Source organism: Danio rerio, chromosome 17 (genome assembly GCF_052040795.2).
Source record: "Danio rerio strain M-AB ecotype USA chromosome 17, GRCz13ab, whole genome shotgun sequence".
Taxonomy (NCBI): Eukaryota; Metazoa; Chordata; class Actinopteri; order Cypriniformes; family Danionidae; genus Danio; species Danio rerio.
The window spans coordinates 16,136,447-16,160,622 of record NC_141037.1 but is presented as its reverse complement, the minus strand read 5'-3'; the positions used below and the strand labels follow the sequence as shown (position 1 = coordinate 16,160,622).

The window sequence follows — 24,176 nt, the reverse complement described above, 5'->3', positions numbered from 1 at the left end:
GTTTTAGTGTTTGAGGATGTAGTAGAACTCGTTACATTTACAACACTGATCTGAAATCATTATTAACCTAATGTATTTGCTAAAAGGCTGCATTTTTTGTTTGTATTTTAAGTTTTGGAAGATGTGGGGATGCGTTCGGTAACAGAACAAGCGAACGGTTTTGATGGGATATGAACGTCTTATTTTTGCACATCCTAATTATGAACTAATATAAATAGATGTAAAGTACATACAGTGTAAATGTTGCACCATGTGCACCGTATATTTGGTCACGTTTGTGTTCATCCTAACAGCAGAACAATGTTTCTCAAAACTGATGGAAGACTCCGGCCAGAACCTCATGGAGAGGATGCAAACTGGGAAAACATCCTTTATATACTTTGGAAATCATGGTGAGACTCTGTTAAATGATTACAGAACAGTTATTATAATTTGCAGGTCTAAGCAAGAGTCATTAATCACATCAGCACAGAACAGTATTTGCTGAGTCAGTAGATTTGAGGTGTCAAAATCTTTTAAAGTTAATTTTTAAAGTCTATTACATAACATCTGTATCTGCTTGCAGTCAATCCAACCATAGAACTGTTCATAGAGCAGCTCCAGATGTCAGCTGATGCTCTAGAGGACTATGGGATAGCTGTTGTAATGGTGAGCAGAAAATATGTGCATAGGAATATATTTTTTGTAGTTTTTATTATGTTATTTTGCTACATAATGGCTGACCCAGCTGCAATAACTTCAATGCAACCTAAAGGGGTGGTTCACCCAAAAACTGAAAATTCTGTCATCATTTACTTTCCATTTGCTTGTTCCAAACTTGTTTGAGTTTTTTTTTCTATTAAACACAAAAGAGGATAGTTTGAAGAAAGCTGAAAGCCTGTAGCCATTGACTTACATAATGTATATTTTTGCCTACTAAGGAAGGTTACAGGTTTTTAGCTTTCTTCAAAATATCTTTTTTATTGTTCAACAGAAAACAGAATCTCATAATGGTTTATAACCCCTCGAGGGTGGGTAAATTTACATTTTTGGGAATTTACATTTTAAATTCTATTTTTTTGTTAAAAAAAAAAAAACATACAGTCCGTATTCATAACGCTTCACTTTTTCCACATTTTTTAATGTTACTGCCTCATTCCAAATTTGATTAAATTTAATTCCCCAAAATTCTACACACAATACCCCGTAATAACAATGTGAAAAATATTTTTTTGAATTTGTTGCAAATTTATTAGAAATAAAAAAAACTGGAAAATCACATGTACATAAGGATTCACAGCCTTTGCTCAATACTTTGTTGATGCACCTTTGGCAGCAATTACAGCCTCAAGTCTTTTTGAATATGATGCCACAAGCTTGGTACACCTGTTTTTGGGAATTTTTGCCCATTCCTCTTTGTAGTACCTCTCAAGCTCTATCAGGTTGGATGGGAAGTGACGGTGTACAGCCATTTTCAGATCTCTCCAGAGATGTTCAATAGGATTTAGGTTTGGGCTCTGGCTTGGCCACTTAAGGACATTCACCAAGTTGTTGTGAAGCCACACCATTGATATTTTGACGGTGTGCTTTGGGTCCTGCTGGAAGATGAACCGTCGACCCAATCTGTGGTCAAGAGCACTCTGAAGAAGGTTTTCATTCAGGATGTCTCTGTACATTGCTGCATTCATTTTTTCCTCTATCTTGACTAGTCTTCCAGTTCCTGCTGCTGAAAAACATCCCCACAGCATGATGCTGCCACCACCATGCTTCACTGTAGGAATGGTATTAGCCTGGTGATGAGTTGTGCCTGGTTTTCTCCAAACGTAACGCCTGGCATTCACTCCAAAGAGTTCAATTTTAGTCTCATCAGACCAGAGAATTTTGATTCTTATTGTCTGAGAGTCCTTCAGATGCCTTTTGGCAAATTCCAGGCGGGGAGTGGCTTCTGTCTGGCCACTCTAGCATACAGGCCTGATTGGTGGATTGCTGCACAGATGGTTGTCTTTAGGTTCTCCTCTGTCCACAGAAGAACGCTGTCCAATTAACTGAATTTACCGCAGGTGAACTCCAATGAAGCTGCTAAAACATCTCAAGAATGATCAGTGGACACAGAATGTACCTGAGCTCAATTTAGAGCTTCACGGCAAAGGCTGTTAATACTTATTATTATTATTTTTTTTTAGATAAATTTGCAACAAATTCAAAAAATCTTTTTTCCCGCATTGTCATTATGGGGTATTGTGTGTAAAATTATGAGGAAATAAACTAATTTAATCCAATTTACAATAAGACTGTAACATAAAAAATGTGGAAAATTTAAAGCGCTATGAATACTTTCTAGATGCACTGTATATTTTTCTACCCTTTTAAACAAGTTACTTTTCTTACAGGTGAACTGTTCAAAGGATGATATAGCAAAATACTGCACAGGAGAAAAACTACTGACTAAGGCATATTTGTTCAGGTATAAATTTGTCTTATAATGGGAAAAATCTTGTCTTGTTATATATAATCTGTCAAAAGTCATGTCACCTAAGTTTTAGGAATAACAAATAATAACTGGACTTCTAGTTGATCATTTGTTAATCAGTCTTGTCACTTAGCAGAAATAATGTACAGTAAAGAATATAAAGTCATGGTGCAGTGGAAAAAGAATTAATATTGTGTATGACTCCCATTAGTTTGGACGACTGCATCCATACATCTCTGCAATGACTCAAATCACTTATTAATAAAGTCATCTGGAATGGCAAAGAAAGCGTTCATGCAGGACTCCCAGAGTTTATCAAGATTCTTTGGATTCATCTTCAATGCCTCCTCCTTCATCTTACCCCAGACATGCTTAATGTTCAGGTCTGGCCAATCATTTATGGAGCACCTTGACCTTCTTTGCTTTCAGGAACTTTGATGTAGCGGCTGACGTAAGGGGAGTGCTATCCTGCTGAAGAATTTACCCTCTACTGTGGTTTGTAATGTAATGGGCAGCACAAATGTTTTGATACCTCAGGCTGTTGATGTTGCCATCCACTCTGCAGATCTCATGCACGCCCCCTTACTGAATGCAACCCCAAACCATGATTTTTCTTTACCAAACCTGACTAATTTCTGTGAGAATCTTGGGTCCATGCAGGTTCCAGTAGGTCTTCTGCTGTATTTGTGATGATTGGGATGCAACTCAGAAGATGATTTATCTGAAAAATCTCTTCTGCCACTTTTCCAAATGATCATCTAGAAGTCAAGTTATTATTTGTTGCTCTTACAACTGGGATTAAAAACAAGACTTTTGTCAGAGTATATATTCAGTACTCTTTAAAAGTGAATTAACAAGAGTATGGAGTACTTCTTTTAAGCAACCTGACAGCAGAGACTTCAATACCAAATTGTTTATGCTCACAGCTCAAAAAAAAATGTCACGAAATAGCCCATAAAATGGCTCATATGACTCCATACAAGTGTGAAATGACATAAACACAAATGTTGTTTTGTTTCTCATAATTCCAGAGGCTCTGAGGTCCTGAGGAGTTTTGACATTGATACCGTATTTGACGTCAATGCCATAGTTTCTCACGTCCTGTTGTGAGTTCTTCATATATATCACTTTTACTGTAGTGCCAGTGTTTCGAAATCTCCATATTCTGCCTGATGGATCTGCAGTGATGATTGATGAATGTGTGTTTTTGTCCTTCCTCCAGCTCTGTCCTCTTCAATGAGGTGCTTTATGTACACACTCCAGCTGAGCTGCTGGGTGTGGAAAGTGCGGCCAAACAGAACAGTGACATTGTGGTCGGTCACATACCCGTGCTTGGCCTTCCAGGTACAATCTCTATGTATTCATCTTCTGGAGTCCTTTTTCTGTTTGTTTGTTTGGATAGAAGCTACAGTTGAAGTCAAAATGATTAGCCGTCCTGTCAATTATTTTGTCTCTTTCAAATATTTCCCAAGTGATGTTTAAAAGAGCAAGGAAATTTTCACAGTATGTCTGATAATATTTTTTCTTCTGGAGAAAGTCTTATTTGTTTTTATTTTGGCTAGATTAAAAGCAGTTTTTATAAAAAAAAAAACCTTTTTAGGGTCAATATTATTAGCTCCCTTAAGTAATATATTTTTTCCGATTGTCTACAACACAAACCGATGTTATACGATGAATTGCCTAATTATTTTAGTTAAGCCTGTAAATTACACTTCATAGAAATGTACATTAGATGTCGCCTACGCTATTGGGCTGTTTCTCAATTCCAAGAATGCAAAGAAAGGCCTTGCGTTCTTGTGGAGACCGGTCTTGCCAGGTGTCCTCGGAAGAACAAACTCGGGAGACCACGAGAACAGAGGACACGTCCTGTGAGAAATGAGATGCTGCGATCTTCCTGATGGTCACATGACCTTCACACGTGTTTAACCAAAAATTATTTAAACATTACAGCATTTATTAATTTTGTCTTTTGTCTCTAGACATTACAGATATGTGTTGCATAATACAAATAAAACAGATTTTAATTAGAATTTCAACAAATAAACACCCTTAATGTGTTTATGCCTTTATTAAGATTTTCATGTTATTGATTACTTTCACCGTCTCATTCAGGGAAACTCATGAGACAAATAATTAATGTCTCTGAACCTTAATAATAAACGCTGCGCTTTCCACCTCCTGTCGCAATGACTTCTAGGATTTCTCGAGCGAATTCGGTGCTCAAATCTGGATCAGTGCGTCCTTGATACCAAGAACACGTGCAGAAAGTTTCACGCGTCCCCCGTTCTTGCGGTCTTGAGTTTTGGAGCTGAACTTTGGCAGTTGATGATGACGTTAAATGAGGACAAAAGAACGCTGAAGAATGCATATTGAGCCATGTTGTCTATTGAAAGAAATGCGTCAATAAAGCCGCCGTTTTAGCACTCCTTTGAATTGAATGTGGGACCAAGGTGCAGTGAAGGACTGGCCATCCAGAGCCAGAGATATATACACATTAAAATTATAATTTTACATCACTTTCTATATCGATGGATCAGTTACCTCACAGGCATCGCTGACAAAGAGCATGTGTTTGTGTGCATGGAAATGTATTATCCTACCTACCTGTTAAATCTAATCCGCTTCCTGAAACACACCCCCTATCCCGCATTCACTTCCTATTCTAACAAAGGGAATGATTAGTTTGTGATGAATCTTTGTTATAAACGACTCGTTTAGTTATACGACAATACTACAAGTTTCTGTCATCTTGTTGTCATATTTAATTTACATTGTTTACTGATTTTATCCAACCAAACTAGCATAAGCCTATTATTTAAGTTGGTACTACTTTCCTTATGATCAGTGCAGTAAGTGTCTGTGTTATCATCAATACTTGTTTAGCACAAAAGTTTGTAACAAAAACGTAAAAAACTAAATCTTACCCATGAAATGTTCTACCTTTGTCCTTTGTTTTCTTTGTTTGCTCATTACTGCATCTTTACACAGTGCTGAAGTCCAGCATCTTTACATAGGCTTTAGTCTTGACTGAATGACATTTGTTCTGGGAGCACTGTATAAATGTGGTGGCACTATTGACGCATGCTCAGGGTCCGTATGCGATATCTAGTATATCTATAATTACACTTAAGCTGAATACTAGTATCTTGAAAAATATCTAGTCATATATTATTTACTGTCATCATGGCAAAGATAAACAAATAAGTAATTAGAAATGAGTTATTAAAACTATTATAGAAACTACTATTTAGAAATGGTTGAAAAAAAAATCTTTCCATTAAACAGAAATCGGGGAAAAAATATACAGGGGGCTAATAATTCTGACTTTAACTCTATATTTAATTTTTTTGTCTGAACAGAGCACAGAGCTTTGATGGAAACAGCATTTGTGTATGGAACCAAATACCAGTTTGTTCAGACGACTGGCTCTCTGGTACTGAAACGCATGGGGTGAGTTTTGCATTACTCCAAAGATGAATGTACTTTCAAAATCTCTTAATGCACTCGTGTAAAATAAATTGAAATGTGATGTATGAGATACATAGACTGTAAAAGATATGGATGTAGTATCCGTGACGTCACCCATAGGTTTCTGAAGAGCACAAAAAAAGCAACAAGTAGCCGTGGCCAAGTGGTGCCTTTTTGTTGCGCGTCATCACTCCAACCTGGGATAACCAAATAAGGACAGAGAGGCGGAGCTACAGACGCTTGGTAGCATTCTGCTTAGATGAGTTTTCTTTGGGAGAAACGCTTAATACTTCATTACCTGCGACTCGTTTTTGTTCTGACCACATGTGCTTGGTTGAACATTATACCAATAAAGTGTTTAGTCTTTTAAAAACACTGCTGTAACACATTGAGCCACCAAGCATTGTTCTTATGACGTTTTTCTACTGGAGGAAAATACGAATTACTTCCAAATACTTAAAACATAGTCTGTGTTAGTAAATGCAGGGCTATTGATGAGGCATAACACTGTATGACAACGCTTTAGATGTTCTAGAGCCTACAGCTAATCAGTATTTCAGAATCTGGAGTACGTTACAGGTCTAAAGAAAATTATAAATGATAAAGTATCTTAAATAAAATGAATACATTTATAAAGATGGTATAGAAGTATTTAATTTCACTCAACTGGGAAATGTAGGCGACATGAATTTTTTGTTTATTTTGTTTATTTTGCACAAAATAATAACTGATTATTTAATAACTGATACTTGTAATAAACTGATAATTGTAAGAAATTATTCTAAAGGGCAACTAACTGTAAAGCCACATCAAACCAGCAAAAATACAATGTATTTGCCGAGATCAGCAGCTATTCAGCCAGAATCAGTTGAGGTGAAGTGACGGTGACCAGTGAGACCTAGCTGTCACTCAAGTGGCCACGCCCTTAACTATGCAGAGTTAATATAACCTAATATAAACTAAACGGATGAGTTATTGAAAAAATCACCTTCAATTCAATTCAATTCAGCTTTATTTGTATAGCGCTTTTACAATGTAGATTGTGTCAAAGCAGCTTCACATAAATGGTCACAGTAACTGGAACAGTGTGGTTCAGGTTTTAGTGTTTAAGTTCAGTTCAGTTCAGTTTAGCTCAGTTCAGTGTGATTTAATCATTACTGAGAGTTCAAACACTGAAGAGCCAATTCATCGATGCGTAGCTCTACCAATCCTGAACCATGCGAGGCAGTGGCGACAGCGGAGAGGGGAAAAAAAACTTCACCTGATGGGAGTGAAGAAAAAAAAAAAACCTTGAGGGAACCAGACTCAGTTGGGTACGACCATTTTAATTTCTCCGCTGGCCAAAAGTCTTGTGCAGAGCTTCATTCGCCGTGGTCCTTCCTCACAGTTGTCATGAAGTGTAATTTTAGCTTAATGAACCAAAATCTTTCTTTGCACCAGGCTGTAAACACCTTTTCTTCTGCTGTAAAGTTGCCCATTTTAACAGTGGGCTCAATAGAAATCTGCTCTAGGAGCCAGGACTAGCAGAATTTCAATTAATTGCCTTTTCAGTTACTTCTGTATTTGCTTCATAAGGAAGAGCAGGAGGTAGCCGCTTGATGAGATATTATGTTGCCATAGATGGGTTTTGAATCCAAACAATTCCTTCATGTTGTCCTTAACTTAATTGTTTTTACAAATTTAGGTGGCTTGAAAATATAGCAATTCCAAATCATGCCTCCAAGTGATGGAATATTCAAAAAAAATAAACATCCTCTGATTGATAATATTTTAACCAAAGTTCACCATCCACAAAATCATACCATATTGTTCCAGGACATGTTGGGCTTTCAGGAAATGAGCGAGCTGATTCAGCTGCTAAGCATGCTTTGATGCAAGTGGTGAACAAGTGCTAAATTCCTCCTTCAGAGATGAGACCTTTTATCAATGTTTTCCTTTTAAATAAGTGGCAAGAGGAGTGGGATGCATTGGAAATTAATAGTGTATGAAATACAACCTGAAATCTCAAACAGAATTTTAAGACTAGATTTGATCAAGTGATTTTTACTAGATGTTGTAATTGACATACAAGAATAACTCATGTTTTTTTTGTTTTTTTTTTTTTGCTCAAAAGTGAAGACCCTACTCATTGTTTGCACTGCACAATTTCTCTCACAGTAAAACCCATTTTACGAGACTGTCCTGCTTTTAAATATTTCAGAAGACTTTTTTTTTATGAAATCAACTCTCTTAAGGACACCAGGGAACTCTCCTAAAGTGACACCAGGAACAATTAATATTTTTTTTAGCATGCTTTAACACTAAAAATCTTGTTTAATTTGTGTATTTATTTGTTTGTTAATTTTTTAATGGTCTTTTTATTGTTGAAATTTTCTTGCCATGAAAGGGGTCTTGGTTACACATGGCATTAAATAAAAAATAAATCACATCACATAGAGCAATTAGGTTGTCTACAAAAAGCTCAAGAATTGTGTTCATTTTCAGCTCATTTTAAATCACCGAATGTTTTCAAATTATGATTTTACAGGCATTACATTTCCTGTCATCTGTGTTATAGTAGAATGAGTAGATGTCAATGTTTTCCATTGCATTCATTCATTCATTCATTCATTCATTCATTCATTCATTCATTCATCTTTATTTCTACAGCGCTTTTGAAATGTAGATTATGTCAAAGCAGCTTGACATAGAAGATTATAGTAATTTGAAACCATGTCAGTACAGTTTTCAGAGTTCAGTTTAGTTCAGTGTGGTTTAATTTTAACTGCTGAAAGCCCAAACACTAAAGTGTAAGTACATCAATGCACAGCTCCACAAGTCTCAACCAAGCAAGCCAGTGGCGGGGAACAAACTTCACCAATTGACAAAAGTTAAGGAAAAAAAAAACTCAAGAGAAACCAGGCTCAGTTGGTCACAACCATTTCTCCTGTTCAAAACTTTTTGTGCAGAGTTGCAGTCTAGACGCCAGAGGCTGGAGGCATGTTTTAAACTCATATATACTCATTAGTGAGATTTCAATCTTAATTTAAACACAGAACTAGAAATGGTCTCAGATATCTGGTCGCCCTAAAGCTGCTTTTGAAGAGAAAAGTTCTGCAAAAAAGATTTAAATATTAAATCAAGTTTTTTTTTGTCTTCCAGATTTGGGTTAGGCACAAATATTAAGCTCAATATTGTAATCACGATGATTTAAATCTGTGGGCCGTGTGACCAAAACGTCAAATCATTGTGCATGCATGTATAATAAAGCTACACTAGGGCTGGGTGATTGGCAAAAATACAATCTTGATTAATTATTTTCCATATTGAACAATAACGATATATATTTCAATATCAGTTGTTAGTACTTCCAGTTTTAAAAGAGTATCCTAACAATGACTGAAGCTACAGATGAGAGGGTCCATTAAATAACTTGACCTATTTTTGATGGCCGACATCGAAAATTCAGAGTGTCTCTAATATCAACACACTTCTAGATTCTCATTTGTGTACATTTCTGCTGTGTGATTGTGTTACAGCCACAGCCATGACATAAATGTGGGAAAACACAAATGGATCGGTCTAGGGGATTTATTAAAATAAATAAAAAATAAAAAATCAAAGTATGGGGATAATCACAACAAAACAAAGGCTGAGCACAAAAGGAGCACAACTCCACGGCTGGACGGCCGCTCAAGTCTTTTGACACTAGTAATCTACTCAATCAAAGTAAAAACCACAACAAAACTCTAGAGGGCGACGAAATAGCACAATTAAATTAATAAATATATGAACGTAACAGATTGGCTCTTAGATCAATATAGAGTAAAAAAGTGCAGAGCTTATCATTGTTATCGACATAAATTGTTTATCACGATTCGATATAACATCCTTTATCAGCACAGCCCTAAGCTACATGAAAATGAACAATCAAGGATTTTCACTGCAGCAGCCACAATGGTATTATGCAATGCCTGAAAATAGTCCCCAGCAAGTTAACGTCCAATGTGACCATCACTAGGTTTGTGTAGTTGCAGTGTTGTTAACTGGCTGGATTTACCTGTGTAGACATGGTTTTGTGCATTTCAAAGGGCTTCGTTACCTGATTTTGCGCAATATCATCGCTCCTTCTGCAGCCATAATACTGCAGCAAAGTTTCTTGTTTATTACGCCGAAATGAGAGCATAGTTTCTATCCATATTGGCATAGAAAATACATAGCAACTTTTTATTTTCCTTTGGTCATAGTACATGATGAAACTACAGAAGAGTCAAGCTTTAAATGGGAAAGTTATCGAAACTCTTTGGTCATTTTTGAGAGAGATGCTAATGATCTAATACAATTCAATGATCTATGCTAGGTGTCACCCTGCCAATCCTACATCACCCAACCCACTCAGAGCTGGGATCCAACCAGCGACTTTCCCCATGGGAGTCGGTTGCTCTACCAAGGAGGCTAAAGACCTTGGCCTCTAGCGTCTGTTGCTAGAGCACCTTTAGAGGTCAGAGGAGTGAGGTTTACCTGCACAGCACTGACTAGCTGGCCTCCGTTACACAGGCTATGCTAAAAGTGCCCCCGCCAAACATAGATATTGGTTAAATGGATTCAAAAATGGTAAAACTCAACTATCTAACTCTAAGGGGTTGTAAGATGAGCTTATTAATAAAAAAAAGTTTAGTGATCATTTAAAAACAGAAGTACCTTGCCATTTCTTTAATATTTTGTCTTCATTTTCCTCTCCTTCTTCAGTGTCTCTCTGATATTTTGTTTTTGTTTCACAGGGTTGTCAACCCGTCGTCCTCACAAGCTCGACTGTGGTTTCTGCACTGTAAAAGTGTATCCCTGCAGTCTGATCCGTGTCCCAGCACTGCCATGAGCAAACCAATCAACACCATCAACATACACACATTCCTCCAGCTGATGGAAGCTCCTCTAGTGGTGAGTTATGATGGTAAAAGAGTTATGCTTAAGTTTCATGTGCATAATATTTTCTTTGGATGTAATTGTGGGCTTGTTTTCTGTTAGACCGAGGCAGTAACAGACCCATCTGAGGTCGATGTGGTTCATATCCACCTCAGTGTGCCGGTGCTGTATCTGTTCTCTCAGCCACAAACACAGCACCTGGATCGGGACACTGCTCAGACTGTCGCCCTGCAGCTCCGCGGGGAAGTCGGTGTAGTGCTCATTCACAGGTACTGATAAAACAATATGCAGCCATGCATATAATAAGACTGCAAGGGAAAGAGTGGAAAGGTCGTCTTTGCATATACAGTTGAAGTCAAAATTATTCGCCCTCCTGTGCATTTTTTTTTCTTTCGTTTTCAAATAATTCCCAAATGATGTTTAATAGAGCAAGGCATTTTCCACAGTGTGTCCTGTAATATTTTATTCTTATGGAGAAAATCCTATTTGTTTTATTTCGGCTAGAATAATAACAGTTTTAAAGGGTCACAAAACACATTGTTTGAGACGTTGACAGTCATATATATGTCCCCCTTTGCTAAAAACACTATAAGGACACATATATTTCACTAAAAAGTGAAAATGTATTGTTTTTGCATTGTGTAGAGCAAATTTGTTCTTCTGGTTTAAAATTTTTTTGAAGCTGTGTCACGGGGATGAGATCATTGTGTAATTTCCACCTTGGAGATTGGCTGTCTGTACTGGTCGGTACAAAGTGACGTCAATGTGTTTTCAGCTCATCTGTTCATTAATTCATGAGAAAAAATTGGGCCCGATCCCAATTCTATTTTTGTACGCCTACCCCTTCCGCTTGGCCCTTAAAACCAAGTGTGAAGGGGAAGGGCTTCAAAATTTACCCCTAAGAAATGGGACAGCACTGCAGCACCTGCACATGCATCATATGTCATCGTGATCTCTTGCTTCATATGAGATCAGACGATCGCGACAGCTGTAGCGAGTTATTTTTCTTTAGGAAATCACTGAAGGCAATGATATCATGTTATCATTACGATTTAATGTGGCAATAAGATTGTAACTGTATTGAGCATTTACACAGTCATCTGTGAAAACACACCAAAAAAAACAACATTAATGTTATAGCAGGCACTGTAAAAAGCCCATTCCGAGCCACTAGACATTACTGACAGGGTATTCGAGTGTCATTGAGTATCAGAGTATTGTGGGACTGCTATACAGGAGTTATTTATTATGGATTATAGATTTAACGTTTTTTATTTTAACATTTTTTTAAATGCATGGTGAAACACGAACGCAATAATTAATGTTTTAAAACATGTGCTTGTTTGTTGTAAAAATTCGTAATAATGACAAAAAATACTATTTGTGGATCTCCTTACTTCTGGGTGCAGCTATCCTGTCGTTGTAGCTGGTGTATTCTGGGAAATTTTCTTTCCCCTTGGTTTTGAGTGTGGTCCTGAAAAATCTCTCTTTCGAGGGCTATCTACTGCTCCCCCTTAGCCCTACACCTTCAAGATAAAGAGAATTGGAGCACCACTATCCCTTCATGGGAAAGGGGAAAGGCTAAGGGGTAGAATTGGGATTGGGCCTTAGTTTGAACCAATCAGCGCGCTCTATTGTGAACGAGATGGAACTTCATTAATATGCATGATACAGCTTCGAAGACTCCTTTTACCTATTACAGTGTTCAGAGAGACGCAACGTTGTTGCCAATCGTAATTCAAACCAGTAGTAATAGAAAAATTGTTCAGAGACATGGGTCGTCAGTGTTGCGTTTTGGAAACGCTGGAGAGGCCGTTTTCATTCTAAAACGTTGCTATTCCATCTTAGTGTGGATAGGGGAAAAAGGAGACATCTAAAAACGGAAGCGGGGCTGCTGACATTTGCCTGATTAGGGGTTTTCCTCAATATTAAGTAGCCTAACGTTACACACAGTTCAGTCCTGCATCCTCTTGTAAGTTTAGACTTCGCAAGTTTGATCAAGGCTGCAGTCTCTCCCTGCTCAGTTTGATATGGAAAACAGACTACCACCGTGGTGACTGAAGCTCTGCACAAGACTTTTGGCCAGCGGAGAAATTAAAATGGTCGTGCCCAACTGAGTCTGGTTCTCTCTAGGTTTTTTTTCTTCACTCCCATCAGTTGAAGTTTTTTTTCCCTCTCCGCTGTCGCCACTGGCTCGCATGGTTCAGGATTGGTAGAGCTACACATCGATGAATTTGCTCTTCAGTGTTTGAACTCTCAGTAATGATTAAATCACACTGAACTGAGCTAAACTGAACTGAACTGAACTTAAACACTAAAAACTGAACTACACTGTTCCAGTTACTATGACCATTTATGTGAAGCTGCTTTGACACATTCTACATTGTAAAAGCGCTATACAAATAAAGCTGAATTGAATTGAATTGAATTGAACTACCGAGGACACGGGTAAATCTTCAAAGGGAACAGTGTACTTTATGACTTCATTCACATCACCCTGGCTACATTGTTTCAATTTCTCAACAATAAAATGAAAACATGATTTAAGGAACTGCCTATTTTCATTTTGATATTAGCAACTTAACAGACAGCAGAAATGTTGAGGCGTTGTGCTGCATTTATGAGCGTCATCTTCACTGTGTTGATATTTATAACAAAACGGAGCCTATAACATTACTGCCTCCTTTCTATTCCAGTAAAAATACGAAACACCCTCTCTTTTGCTGAATATTAGTTTTAATAATCAATAATGGCCATTATAGAAGTATAACATACAATAAGTGTATACATTATAGGAAATAAAGGCAAGCGATCAGTCAATATACAGAATGTAGGCTATGTGGTTAGATTAATTATTATCCTATCTTTGCACTCAGCCAAAACACGTTACCTGAGAACAAGAAATGAATTCCAATGACCAAAGTCGGGGAATATGTCGTTAGATATAGACAACAAGATGAATGAAATATCACGTTTAATAAACCCTGCATATGTGTTTGAGTTGCTGCTGTGAAAATCAGCATGTGGACATAATGAAAACTCCCTTTTTCATGCAAACCCTTCCCTCTTTCGCCACTCGACACTCCCACTCAAACAAAGCTAGACTCACCCACTTTAGTGACTTTTTCAAATTAGAGGTGTTGAAAACACCCTGCTGAGACTGGGGTGTTTCGTAGCCCATAATTTTTTAATTACCATTTTAAGGTCAATATTATTACCCCACTTAAGCAACATTTTTTTTCAACCAATTTTATTTTTTCAAACTATCGTCATGTTTAGAAATGCGTTGAAAAAAATCCCTCTGTTAAACAGAAATTGGGGAAAAATATATAGAGGGGCTAAACAACACAGAAGGGCTAATAATTCAGACTTCAACTGTACATTAAAAAGTATGTTAAAAAGAGTGTTTGTCATCTTTTGTTTTATTTTGCTCTTTTTTCCTAAATGACTGCATTACTATTTTAAGTTGGGAAGAAATTATCTTTCAGAAAATTATTCTATTTTTCTGTGCTGATAAAAAAATTATGACATCTATTTTGACTCTGGTGTTGGATTTTAGTGGTTCTGCATTCATTTCCTCCATCCTATGTTTCCTCATGACTTTAATTTGACTCAACACCTTCCTTTTTTTAAATGTCGCTTATTCACATTTATGTCAAATGTTTAATAGGATAATTCACTCAAAAATGAAAATTCTGTCATCATTTACTCATCCAACACTTGTTCCTGTCTGAGTTTCTTCCTTCTTTTGAATAAATAAAACAGACTTCCATCGTATTTTGGTTTATTAAATTAGATTCACACAGACCGAATTTTCTTTCAGAAATCATTGAAATATGTTATGAATGCTATCATCGCAATATTATCGCATTTATTAAAAAAAAACTAAATTGTAACAGTTTTTACTGTAGATTGTAATTGGTCGAATGCATTATAGTATGATTAAAATACTTATTTGTGTCACAAAGCATTGATTATAATTTTTTATTTAATTTGTAATTAAATTGACTGATTTTGTATGTTAACAGAATATCAGTTAACAACAATAATCCAAATCTAATAATAATTAAACAATAAACAAAAAATCTAATATTATTTAATTAAATAAATAACCACATTATTGAAAATTTTGACCAAACAAAGGTGCTTCAGTGGTTGGCACTGTCGCCTCACAACAAGAAGATCGCTGGTTCGAGTCCTGGCCAGTTGGCGTGTCTGTGTAGAGTTTGCATGTTCTCCCACCTTCACTGGGTTTCCTCCAGGTGCTCCAGTTTCCTCCACAGTCCAAAGGCATGCACTATAGGTGAATTGGATGAACTGATTTGGCCTTATTGTATTAGTGTTTGTGTGAATGTGAGAGTGTATGGGAGTTTCCCAGTACTAGGCTGCGATTGGAAGAGCATCCGCTGCAAAACACATATACTGGATTAGTTGGCGGTTCATTCCACTGTGGCGACCTCTGATAAATAAGGGACTAAGCCGAAGAAAAATAAATTAATGTGCTTTATTGTATTTGTTTGGTTAAAATTTGAGATAAGAAAGTTAGAAAGTTGATATTATTGGTAATATATCCATATCCATGCTTTATCTGATAATAATGGAAATAAAAGAAAGCCCTCATTTATTGGTTGGTTTTGAAAAACCTTACTTGACAGAGGATTCATGCACATTTAGTAATATAAATATTAAGGTGAATTGTAATATATCCGTAGTACATTCCCTCTTGATTTTAATTCATTAACTCTCTTCTGTTAATTTTTCAGGGACAATCCTAAGGTGAAAACGCCACTGAAATACAACGCAGCTTACAGACTCCCACAGGAGGTCAGTTCAACCTTTCAGCGTGGTTGTGATTATTTAGAAAATCTGTTTTTAACCACAGCATTTGTCAACAGGATGTGAAATATTTTACCCTGAGTGCTCCTGAAGAGGTTGTGAAACTTTTCAAAGAAACACTTCTGCAAAAAGACAAGACCGAAGATGAGGAGGAAGATGATGAACATTGGTCAGATCTTGGTAAGATGCCAATGTTATTATAGTTTTTCATTTTATTTATTTTATTATAATGCTGTTTTGAAATTGGTATAAATGTCTGAGTAGCTTTAGCTTATTTTATTAATGGTTTTGTTAGGTTAGTTTTAGTTTTGTGAACACGTTTTTGTTTAGCTTTTATAGTTTTAACAGAGTTTTCAGAACATTTTTTTCCAAATTTGTTTACGCCATCTACTGGTATTTCCAAAATTTCCACCCTAAAATGAGTGCTTAATTTAAAAAAAAAAACAATGATTTCCTTTTATTATTTTTCTTCGGCTTAGTCTCTTATTTATCAGGGGTCACCACAGCGGAATGAACCGCTAACTATTCCGGCATATGTTTTATGCTGCGAATGCCCTTCCAGCCACAAACACCCATACACTCTCACATTTAAACACACACTCATACACATACGGCCAATTCAGTTAATTCAATTAATCTATAGCCAGTCCCTTCAGTCCCTGCAAAACTAAGCAAACTTCATATTTTTTTCATGATTTTTACCGGACTTTACACTCATCATGATCATAGGTAGCAGTATATACCTTTTCGCTGGTCTGTAACTCAGCATTAACCAGGAGAAGAAGACACTGCATGGTAAAAATAAGTAAATAAAGTCGCATATACCCATAAATATTACTGCAAAAGACCATGAAAACGTGCTCTATGCACAGCTAGAGTTTTAAAGCCAATGATAAACTACCGGTGAAAGCTAAATGTGAGTATTTTCAATTACACAAGGTTGTTTTTACAGCATTAGTGTTGTAATGTAATTGCAATACAGTCAGTTAAATAGACTTAAGCATTCATTTAGTAAATCTCAAGTGTAAAACGAGATGATAACAGGCAGTGAAGATCTCTGATTTTTAAAGAAATCAGATCTTGAACGTGACAATTTTGTAATGGAAAGACAGTTCACCGGAAGGCTTTGGGCTGCCTGGCTGAAAATTAGTTGTGCACACACAATTTATACAGATATATGGATACAATATTTTTTTAAACATAAAATCACACTCAGTTTAAAGGATACTGTATAAGTTACAGAACCCAATATCAGGGTCTAGGAGTAATAATATATATAAAAAATACTTTTGTCTGTGATATATTTTGTACAGCAAATCAACACAAAATATTGGCGCAAATTTTAAGAAAAGCCCCAGCAAAGTCATTTTATGCTGCAAAATTCAGAAAAAAAGTCCCGCGAAATTCTGGAGGGACTTTATAGCGCATGTTTTTGGAATTTGGGGGAAACCGGAGCACCCGGAGGAAACCCATGCAAACGTGGAAAGAACATGCAAACGCCACACGGAAATGCCAACTAACGCAGCCGGGTGTCCTGACATTTTATCCTACCCATCAGATTATGCTACCAACACTGTATTTGAATGGTTCTGAGCTTGGAGATAGGGATTACAGCTATTACAGCTTCGTATCACACTGCTCCTCATTAAAATTTACACTGGCAGCAAAATCTAATGGGTAGCATATTGCGTCATCAAAATGTGCCACCTACTTTTTGAATGCGAGGTAGGCATATACAATAAAATGCAAAAACTATGAAGGACTCAGCATTATTGCTGGACGGCATTGACTTTCATGATTAAAAAATGTAATAATAATCATATACGTCTAATTCTTCAGCAAAGAAATCGTATTGTTCCATGAGGCAAATTTCATTGGGCTGCATTAATTAATAATATAGATTGGAGAAAAGCTTGGTTGTTGCCTCATAAATACTTTCTTCCTAAATTAAATGAAATAAATCCACTTTAATATTCATTTATTCATTCACTTTCTTGTCGGCTTAGTCCTTTTATTAATCCGGGGTCACCACAGCGGAATGAACCGCCAACTTATCCAGCAAGTTTTTACGCAGCGGATGCCCTTCCAGTCGCAACCCATCTCTGGGAAACATCCACACACACACATTCATACACTACGGACAATTTAGCCTACCCAGTTCACCTGTACCGCATGTCTTTGGACTGTGGGGGAAACCGGAGCACCCGGAGGAAACCCACGCGAAGGCAGGGAGAACATGCAAACTCCACACAGAAACGCCAACTGAGCCGAGGTTCAAACTAGCGACCCAGCGACCTTCCTGCTGTGAGGCGACCGCACTACTTACTGCGCCATTGCCTTGCCTCCACTTTAATATATTGCATAAAAAATATCTGGCTAACTCATTTGTTTTCAAATATGTTGATATTCCGAAATAATGTACATTTTGTGGTAAGGATGATGAAACTTTAATACATTTATTTTGTATGTGTGAATTTGTTCAGAAATTTTGGTTCGACCTGTATTGTTATTTAAACACTCCTACTGCCTTTGCACAATCTTTTAGTTTAAAAGAAATTGTTTGTTATTACTCAGAATCTTCACAGAAATCTAAAGAATTTAGCTTCAACTTTTTTTTTCATCTTGTTTGGAATTTTTTTTATACATAAACAAAAATGCATGGCTTCAATCCTTACCTTTTAACATTTTCTGATTTAAGTTGACTCCCTGCTCAAATCTTTCCGTATGTGTAACAACAAAAAATGTGTCAGATTCTTGGTTCTATATGAAGAACTGTTGTCTATTGACTGTGATTTGAGTTAGATAGCTTTCCTGTTATGCTGTTAATTGATTTATTTTCACACTGTACACTTTCATACAATTTTAATTTACTTACCCCTTTCTTTCTTTTGTTAGTCTTTTTTTCTTTCTGCAGCTAATGTAGCTTATATTTTCCCTCTTTTGTATTTTTCTTATATTGATCTTCTGATTGTGGTTGTAAATTTTCATTCTTAAATAAAAAAAATGAAGAAATAAAAAAAGTATGCGAGCCGAGGTAGGACAATCTGACAAGGTAGGACAAATTGACAGAACACCAGGACTCGAACCGGCAACCTTCCTGTTGTAAATCCTAATCACTGAGCCACTGTTCCACCAAAATATGATTTAATTTTCCTTTTGCTAATAAATTTGATGATTTACTATTTTACTTTAGTTAGTTTTTTTATTTAGTAACTGTTGTTGTTTTTTTTAGGAGATAAAATGACAATTACCTTTAGTTTTTGTTTTCTAAAATAACCTTACTATACAACTTTTTAACTAGTATTAGTCCATTGGTTATTATCAACTTGTCCTTCTTAACTTCATCCAGATATCCTCGATGACGAAGTGTCTGAGTCTGTGTACAGAGATCGTGATCTTATGCTGGATCTGGAGCCTGTAACTGAACTCACGGCAGACACCTTTCAAACTGCAATCAAGCAAAATGAGATCACAGTGGTGCTGTTTTATTTTAAATGTGAGTTTAACTTTTTTCTCCCACTTGTTTTTGCCATCTGTGTGTACTCTACCCTGATATGTCCACTGTTGTCCTCTAGGGGATGCTGTCTGTATGGCTTTCATTCAGTCGTATGTGGAGGTGGCAGAAGCAGTCGAAGGTAAAAGCACTTCTCTGAACAATATTGCAGAATGTTGAAGTGCTGTAAATCAAATTAAGTTGTTTTGTTTCTTTTTTTTTTTAAATATTCATTTGATGGCATCTGTGTTCTGACAGTATAACAGAAAAAAATCAAGACTGATGTGCACAGAATAAATCGTTTTGCTTTTACAGCGTCCTCAAAATGTATTTGGAAATTTGAGTCATTGCATTAGATAATAAAATCAAACCAAGTGGAGTCAAATGATGTGTTTTTTCTCAGAACTAACATCGCTTTTCTGAGCATTTATTATTTCTGACTGGGTGTGGAGGGTTTTAGTTGATGTATGCAATAATTGACTGTCTCCTTTATTTCCTCATCTGCCTTTAATTAGATTGAATGCCTTTTTTAACGTAGCTTATTCACATTTATGTCATTTCTTATTTTTAAAAGGATAGCTCACCCCCCCAAAAAAGGGAAATTCTGTCATTTATTCATCCTCAACTTGTTCCAAACCCCTTTTTCTGTTAAACATTTAATGTTGGAAAAGAACTATGATTGACTTGCATTGTATTTTTTACATTCCTACTGTGGATGTCAATGGATTCCCCCCCCCAACATTTTTCTGAATATATTTTTGTTGTATTCAACAGAAGAAATAAATGTTTAGAACTACTTGAGCATGAGTAAAGGCAGGGTGTCTGCAGGGTCTTCAAAAGTCTTAACATATCTTAAATATCAAAACCTACATTTTAGGCCTTAATATGTCTTAAATTCACTGAATATTGTGTTTTATGTTTCTAATGTACATGGAAAGCTACCCAACCAGGCTAACATCAATTCATTCACAATTAATTCCTAACACATCCAAACTTTTTATTACTTTTAAAAATAATACACAAATTATTAATCTATACAATTTTAAATAAAAGGTTATTACTCTATTTACCAATATGGTTTAATAACCTTCCTTAAAATAACATTTGTTTAAAATTTGTCAGTGTATTATTAGCTACCTGAACTGACTGTGGTGCATAAGTTTAGTTTATTATAGTCTTTTTTTCACTTGGCAATATTTTCATTGTTTATTTTTGTTTTTAAAGCTTGTCTTTTTTTTTTTTTTTAAGTTATGCTGAAAAAAAGTGTGTGTGTGTGTGTGTATATATATATAGACCTCTGTTTGTGGATAATGTAAACAGTTAAATGATGACATGGCTACGTAATGAATTTTTGTTTGTATATGCTGACTGTGTTTTTTCTGTTTACCTAATGTCTCTCCTGAAGTTAATGTAACATTATGGAGAGACGTAAATTTTAAAAAGTTTATCTGAGCATGCCTTTTTTCAGTAACTGCAAATATACATTTTGATATTTATTTTCTGTTAATTAATTGAGATTTTTTTTCATATCTAAAAATACCAAATCACAACACTTCTTGCAATTATTAAATGGTAGGAATGCAACAAATGTTAAATGAGTTTCACACATCAACAAAAAAAAGAAAAAATACTTAACTTTATCTTAATATTTAAGGATTAATTCATTCAAAATTAAAATTCTCTTATTATTTATTCCCACTCCAACCCATGAGACCTTCATTTTCATCCAAACACAAATTAGGATATTTTAGATGAAATCTACGCTCTCTCTCTCTCTCATCCTCCATAGATGGAAATGGTTCATAGACGTTCAAAGTCCAAAAAAGGAACCAACAATATTATGTGACTTCAGTGGTTTAATTGTAATCATACAAACTCCAAGAATAGTTTTCTGCTCTAATAAAGCTGTAAAAATAACTTTGTTCACCAATATCTTTCGTATCAGGTAAGGGTGAACGTTTACTATGGGCAATACATTTTACGTGTTGTGCTGCAGACGCTAATGGCAATACATTGTACTGCCTGTAGTAATACGATTAAAAAAAAAGATATTGGCAAGCGGAGTCAAATTTAGCAAAAGACATTGTTCTTGGGGCTTCATATGATTACAGTTGAACCACTGAAGTCACATTGAATGCTTTAACAATGTTTTTAGTTCCTTTTCCTTTAAATGTCTCCTGACCAATACTGTCTATAGAGGAGGAGAGAGCTCCAGGATTTCATCTAAAATATCTAAAATTCTTTTCCGAAGATGAACGAAGGTCTCCGGAGATTAAAATGACATCAGGGTGAGTAATTAATCACAGAATTGGAATATTTGGGTTAGGGTTGTAACAATATACCGGTATGACGGTCAACCACGATTTGAACGTGCACGATTATCATACCATGAACAATTGCATATCAACGGTTTTAACCCTTAAAGACCGAGACAGCCGCCTGCGGCTAAAAATAAGTATTGCTCTTGAATGTTTAATAACTTTTGATCCGCTGATCCGATTCATACAATTCAAAGATTGGCATAAAGAAGAGAATCTCAGCTTTCCAGTGCTGTATCATAACATTCGCTGGGGCATTGCTATTTTGAGAAACTATAATAGATTTTTCATTAGACCAAAACTAACCCGGTCTAAACTCCGGCATAACATTCGCGGACTTTCAGAGGCTCCGGAATCAGTGCGATGACGTCATCAAAATTTGACAACGCTGATTTGACAAAGAAACGCTCGTCACTGTGTCTCCGGACAAACCAGACATGATACATTGATGCATTGTCCCTCCTCCATGCCCAGATTGGTTCAAACTCGCTGTATCACAACCAATAAGCATAGGTTTCACTTTTGTTTGTGGACCAACAATGAGCTTTTTGAACAACACGGAATGAGAGATAGGCATACATTTATGTGCGGCTAAATAAAACGCAAAAAAAAAAAAAAGTTTTGCATGAAATAATTCTCATACTAAGTACTTTTGCATGCACAGCAGCACAGAAACATGACAAAACAGTGACACAGCAAAGACGAACTGCTGCTCTTGCTGTTTTCAAAAGACCCAAATGAAGGTGCAGCTGTTTGTCTGCATTGCAGACAACCATATCCAAATCCATATCCACAGACAACCATATCCATGCTGGCACATAAAACCTAAGGATGTTCCATATTGAATCTAGTTTCTTTATGTAACTATTTATAGTATAGTAAATATTTATATCTATTTTTTACTGAGGATTTGCACCATGTTTATTTGGACTTTGACACATTATTTATTATTTTCTTATTTTTTTATTTGTTCATTATACAAGTGGACACATTCTCTCACCTCAGCGGTCAAGATTAAGTCCTGAAAATCTCAACATGCTTACATTTCTTCATCACAACCTAGACTGAAAAAAACAACGCTTTAAATACATGTTTACAGCCATAAACTTGGTATTGCACTTTTGGTCTCCCATTTATCCTGCTTATAAGGAAGGACAGTTTAAGTTTATTTTTGTCTAATCTTAAAAGACCTTGCTTGTTTATTCCTTCTAATTTAATTAATTAAAATGGGAAATTTTTCAGTTTATTTTTATAAAAGACTTCTATAGTTCTATTAAAATGGTTCTTTCAAAAGTTTGTTGAAATAAAACCTTTGTTCAGTCAGAAAACGTGTTCTTATTCTTTTCAGGGTCTTTGCTATGAGAATTACTATTTAATACCATATACCGCGAAACCGTCAAACCGTGGTATTGTTTTAGACGATTATCATACCGTAAAAAATTCATACCATTACAACCCTAATTTGGGTAAACTAATCCTTTCAGAATCCTTTTCAGTATCGATTCAAATTGTTATCTATATTGTGGCACAAAATAAGTCACAGAAACAAACTCTTTCTTTATCAATTTCAGATGTGAATGGTGTGGAGCTGGCGGCTGTAGACTGTGGGGAATGGACTGATATTTGCAGAGATCAAAACATCACTTCTTTCCCCACCGTATTGATCTACTGTCCAAAGGCTGCTGCTGCTCAGCCCTACAGGGGCATGATGGGAACCAAAAGCCTTCAACGGTTCATACTACTGTGAGTATCATGTCCTTATTCCCACACAAGGTCAGATCCTCCGCATGTGGTGATTTATTCAGCGTCACTCAGCATTAACCTGAAACCGAGCTCTCTTTGGGTTAAATTAGAGGCTCGATGATTGAAGAGCGTACAGTATGTGCGGTTTGTGCCTACACACTGGCCTGTTATATGTTTCTTATATGGCTGTGGGCTGATAATGGCTAATGAGGTGTCTTATCTGTAGAGTGCCATCAATTTATGGCTAAGTCAATTAATAGATGTCCGCAAGGCAGCAGTGCAGTGGATTTCCACCTTCAAAGCCAATCTCTTCTCTGAATACTGTTCAAAGGGATAGTTGAAGTCAAGTTTAGCATTATTGCCATTCTGCTACATGTGTGAACATAAAGAATCAGAATGAGCTTTATTCGGGAAGTGTACACAAATACACAAGGGAATTTTTTTTTTAATGTTTTTTTTTCCCCATCAGTTCAGGCTAAATACATTTACAGAAAATAAAGTAAACAATAACAATTCTGAAGTACTGTATATGAGACATTCTACCAGAAACGTACATTTTCATTTATAAAAAATGTGAAAGGACCTGACATTTAGTTTGTCGTCCTCAAAAAAGCATACAAAAACAAGCATGAACTCATACAATTCAATGATAGAACACATCCTTGATCACTGTCAGCTTCTTCTTCGTCAAATGATGTCTCTGCCGACTCATAGCCTTAAAGGTGTATTGCACATATTTTATGCTAAATTTAATGCAAATGTGACAGGACTGACATTAACCTGGGGACAACTGTAAATTTATTTGTATTATATATTTGCAGCATTTATTTGTAGAATTTGTTTAGAATTTCATGTTGTTAATCGATTGATGTGTATGAAAGCAACTTAAATTTGCTATTTCTGAAGTATTTCTTCCTAAATAACAGCTGAGGACAGTGTCAATGACAGAGTTTGTACATTAGTAAAG

At 36.0% G+C, this 24,176-nt stretch overlaps 1 protein-coding gene across 1 annotated transcript in view; it reads left to right on the top strand.

The window, feature by feature from the left end:
- txndc16 (thioredoxin domain containing 16) overlaps positions 1-24,176 on the top strand; it is a 45,969-nt gene continuing 21,793 nt past the window's right edge. Inside the window, exons 1-13 of the mRNA XM_087290206.1 lie at positions 1-392; positions 566-648; positions 2,370-2,443; positions 3,481-3,555; positions 3,672-3,793; positions 5,809-5,899; positions 10,678-10,834; positions 10,922-11,088; positions 15,583-15,643; positions 15,715-15,835; positions 19,005-19,151; positions 19,231-19,290; positions 23,038-23,209. Of these exons, the coding sequence (XP_087146332.1) occupies positions 251-392; positions 566-648; positions 2,370-2,443; positions 3,481-3,555; positions 3,672-3,793; positions 5,809-5,899; positions 10,678-10,834; positions 10,922-11,088; positions 15,583-15,643; positions 15,715-15,835; positions 19,005-19,151; positions 19,231-19,290; positions 23,038-23,209 (1,472 nt within the window). The 5' untranslated portion in view covers positions 1-250. The remainder of the gene's footprint in view (positions 393-565; positions 649-2,369; positions 2,444-3,480; positions 3,556-3,671; positions 3,794-5,808; positions 5,900-10,677; positions 10,835-10,921; positions 11,089-15,582; positions 15,644-15,714; positions 15,836-19,004; positions 19,152-19,230; positions 19,291-23,037; positions 23,210-24,176) is intronic.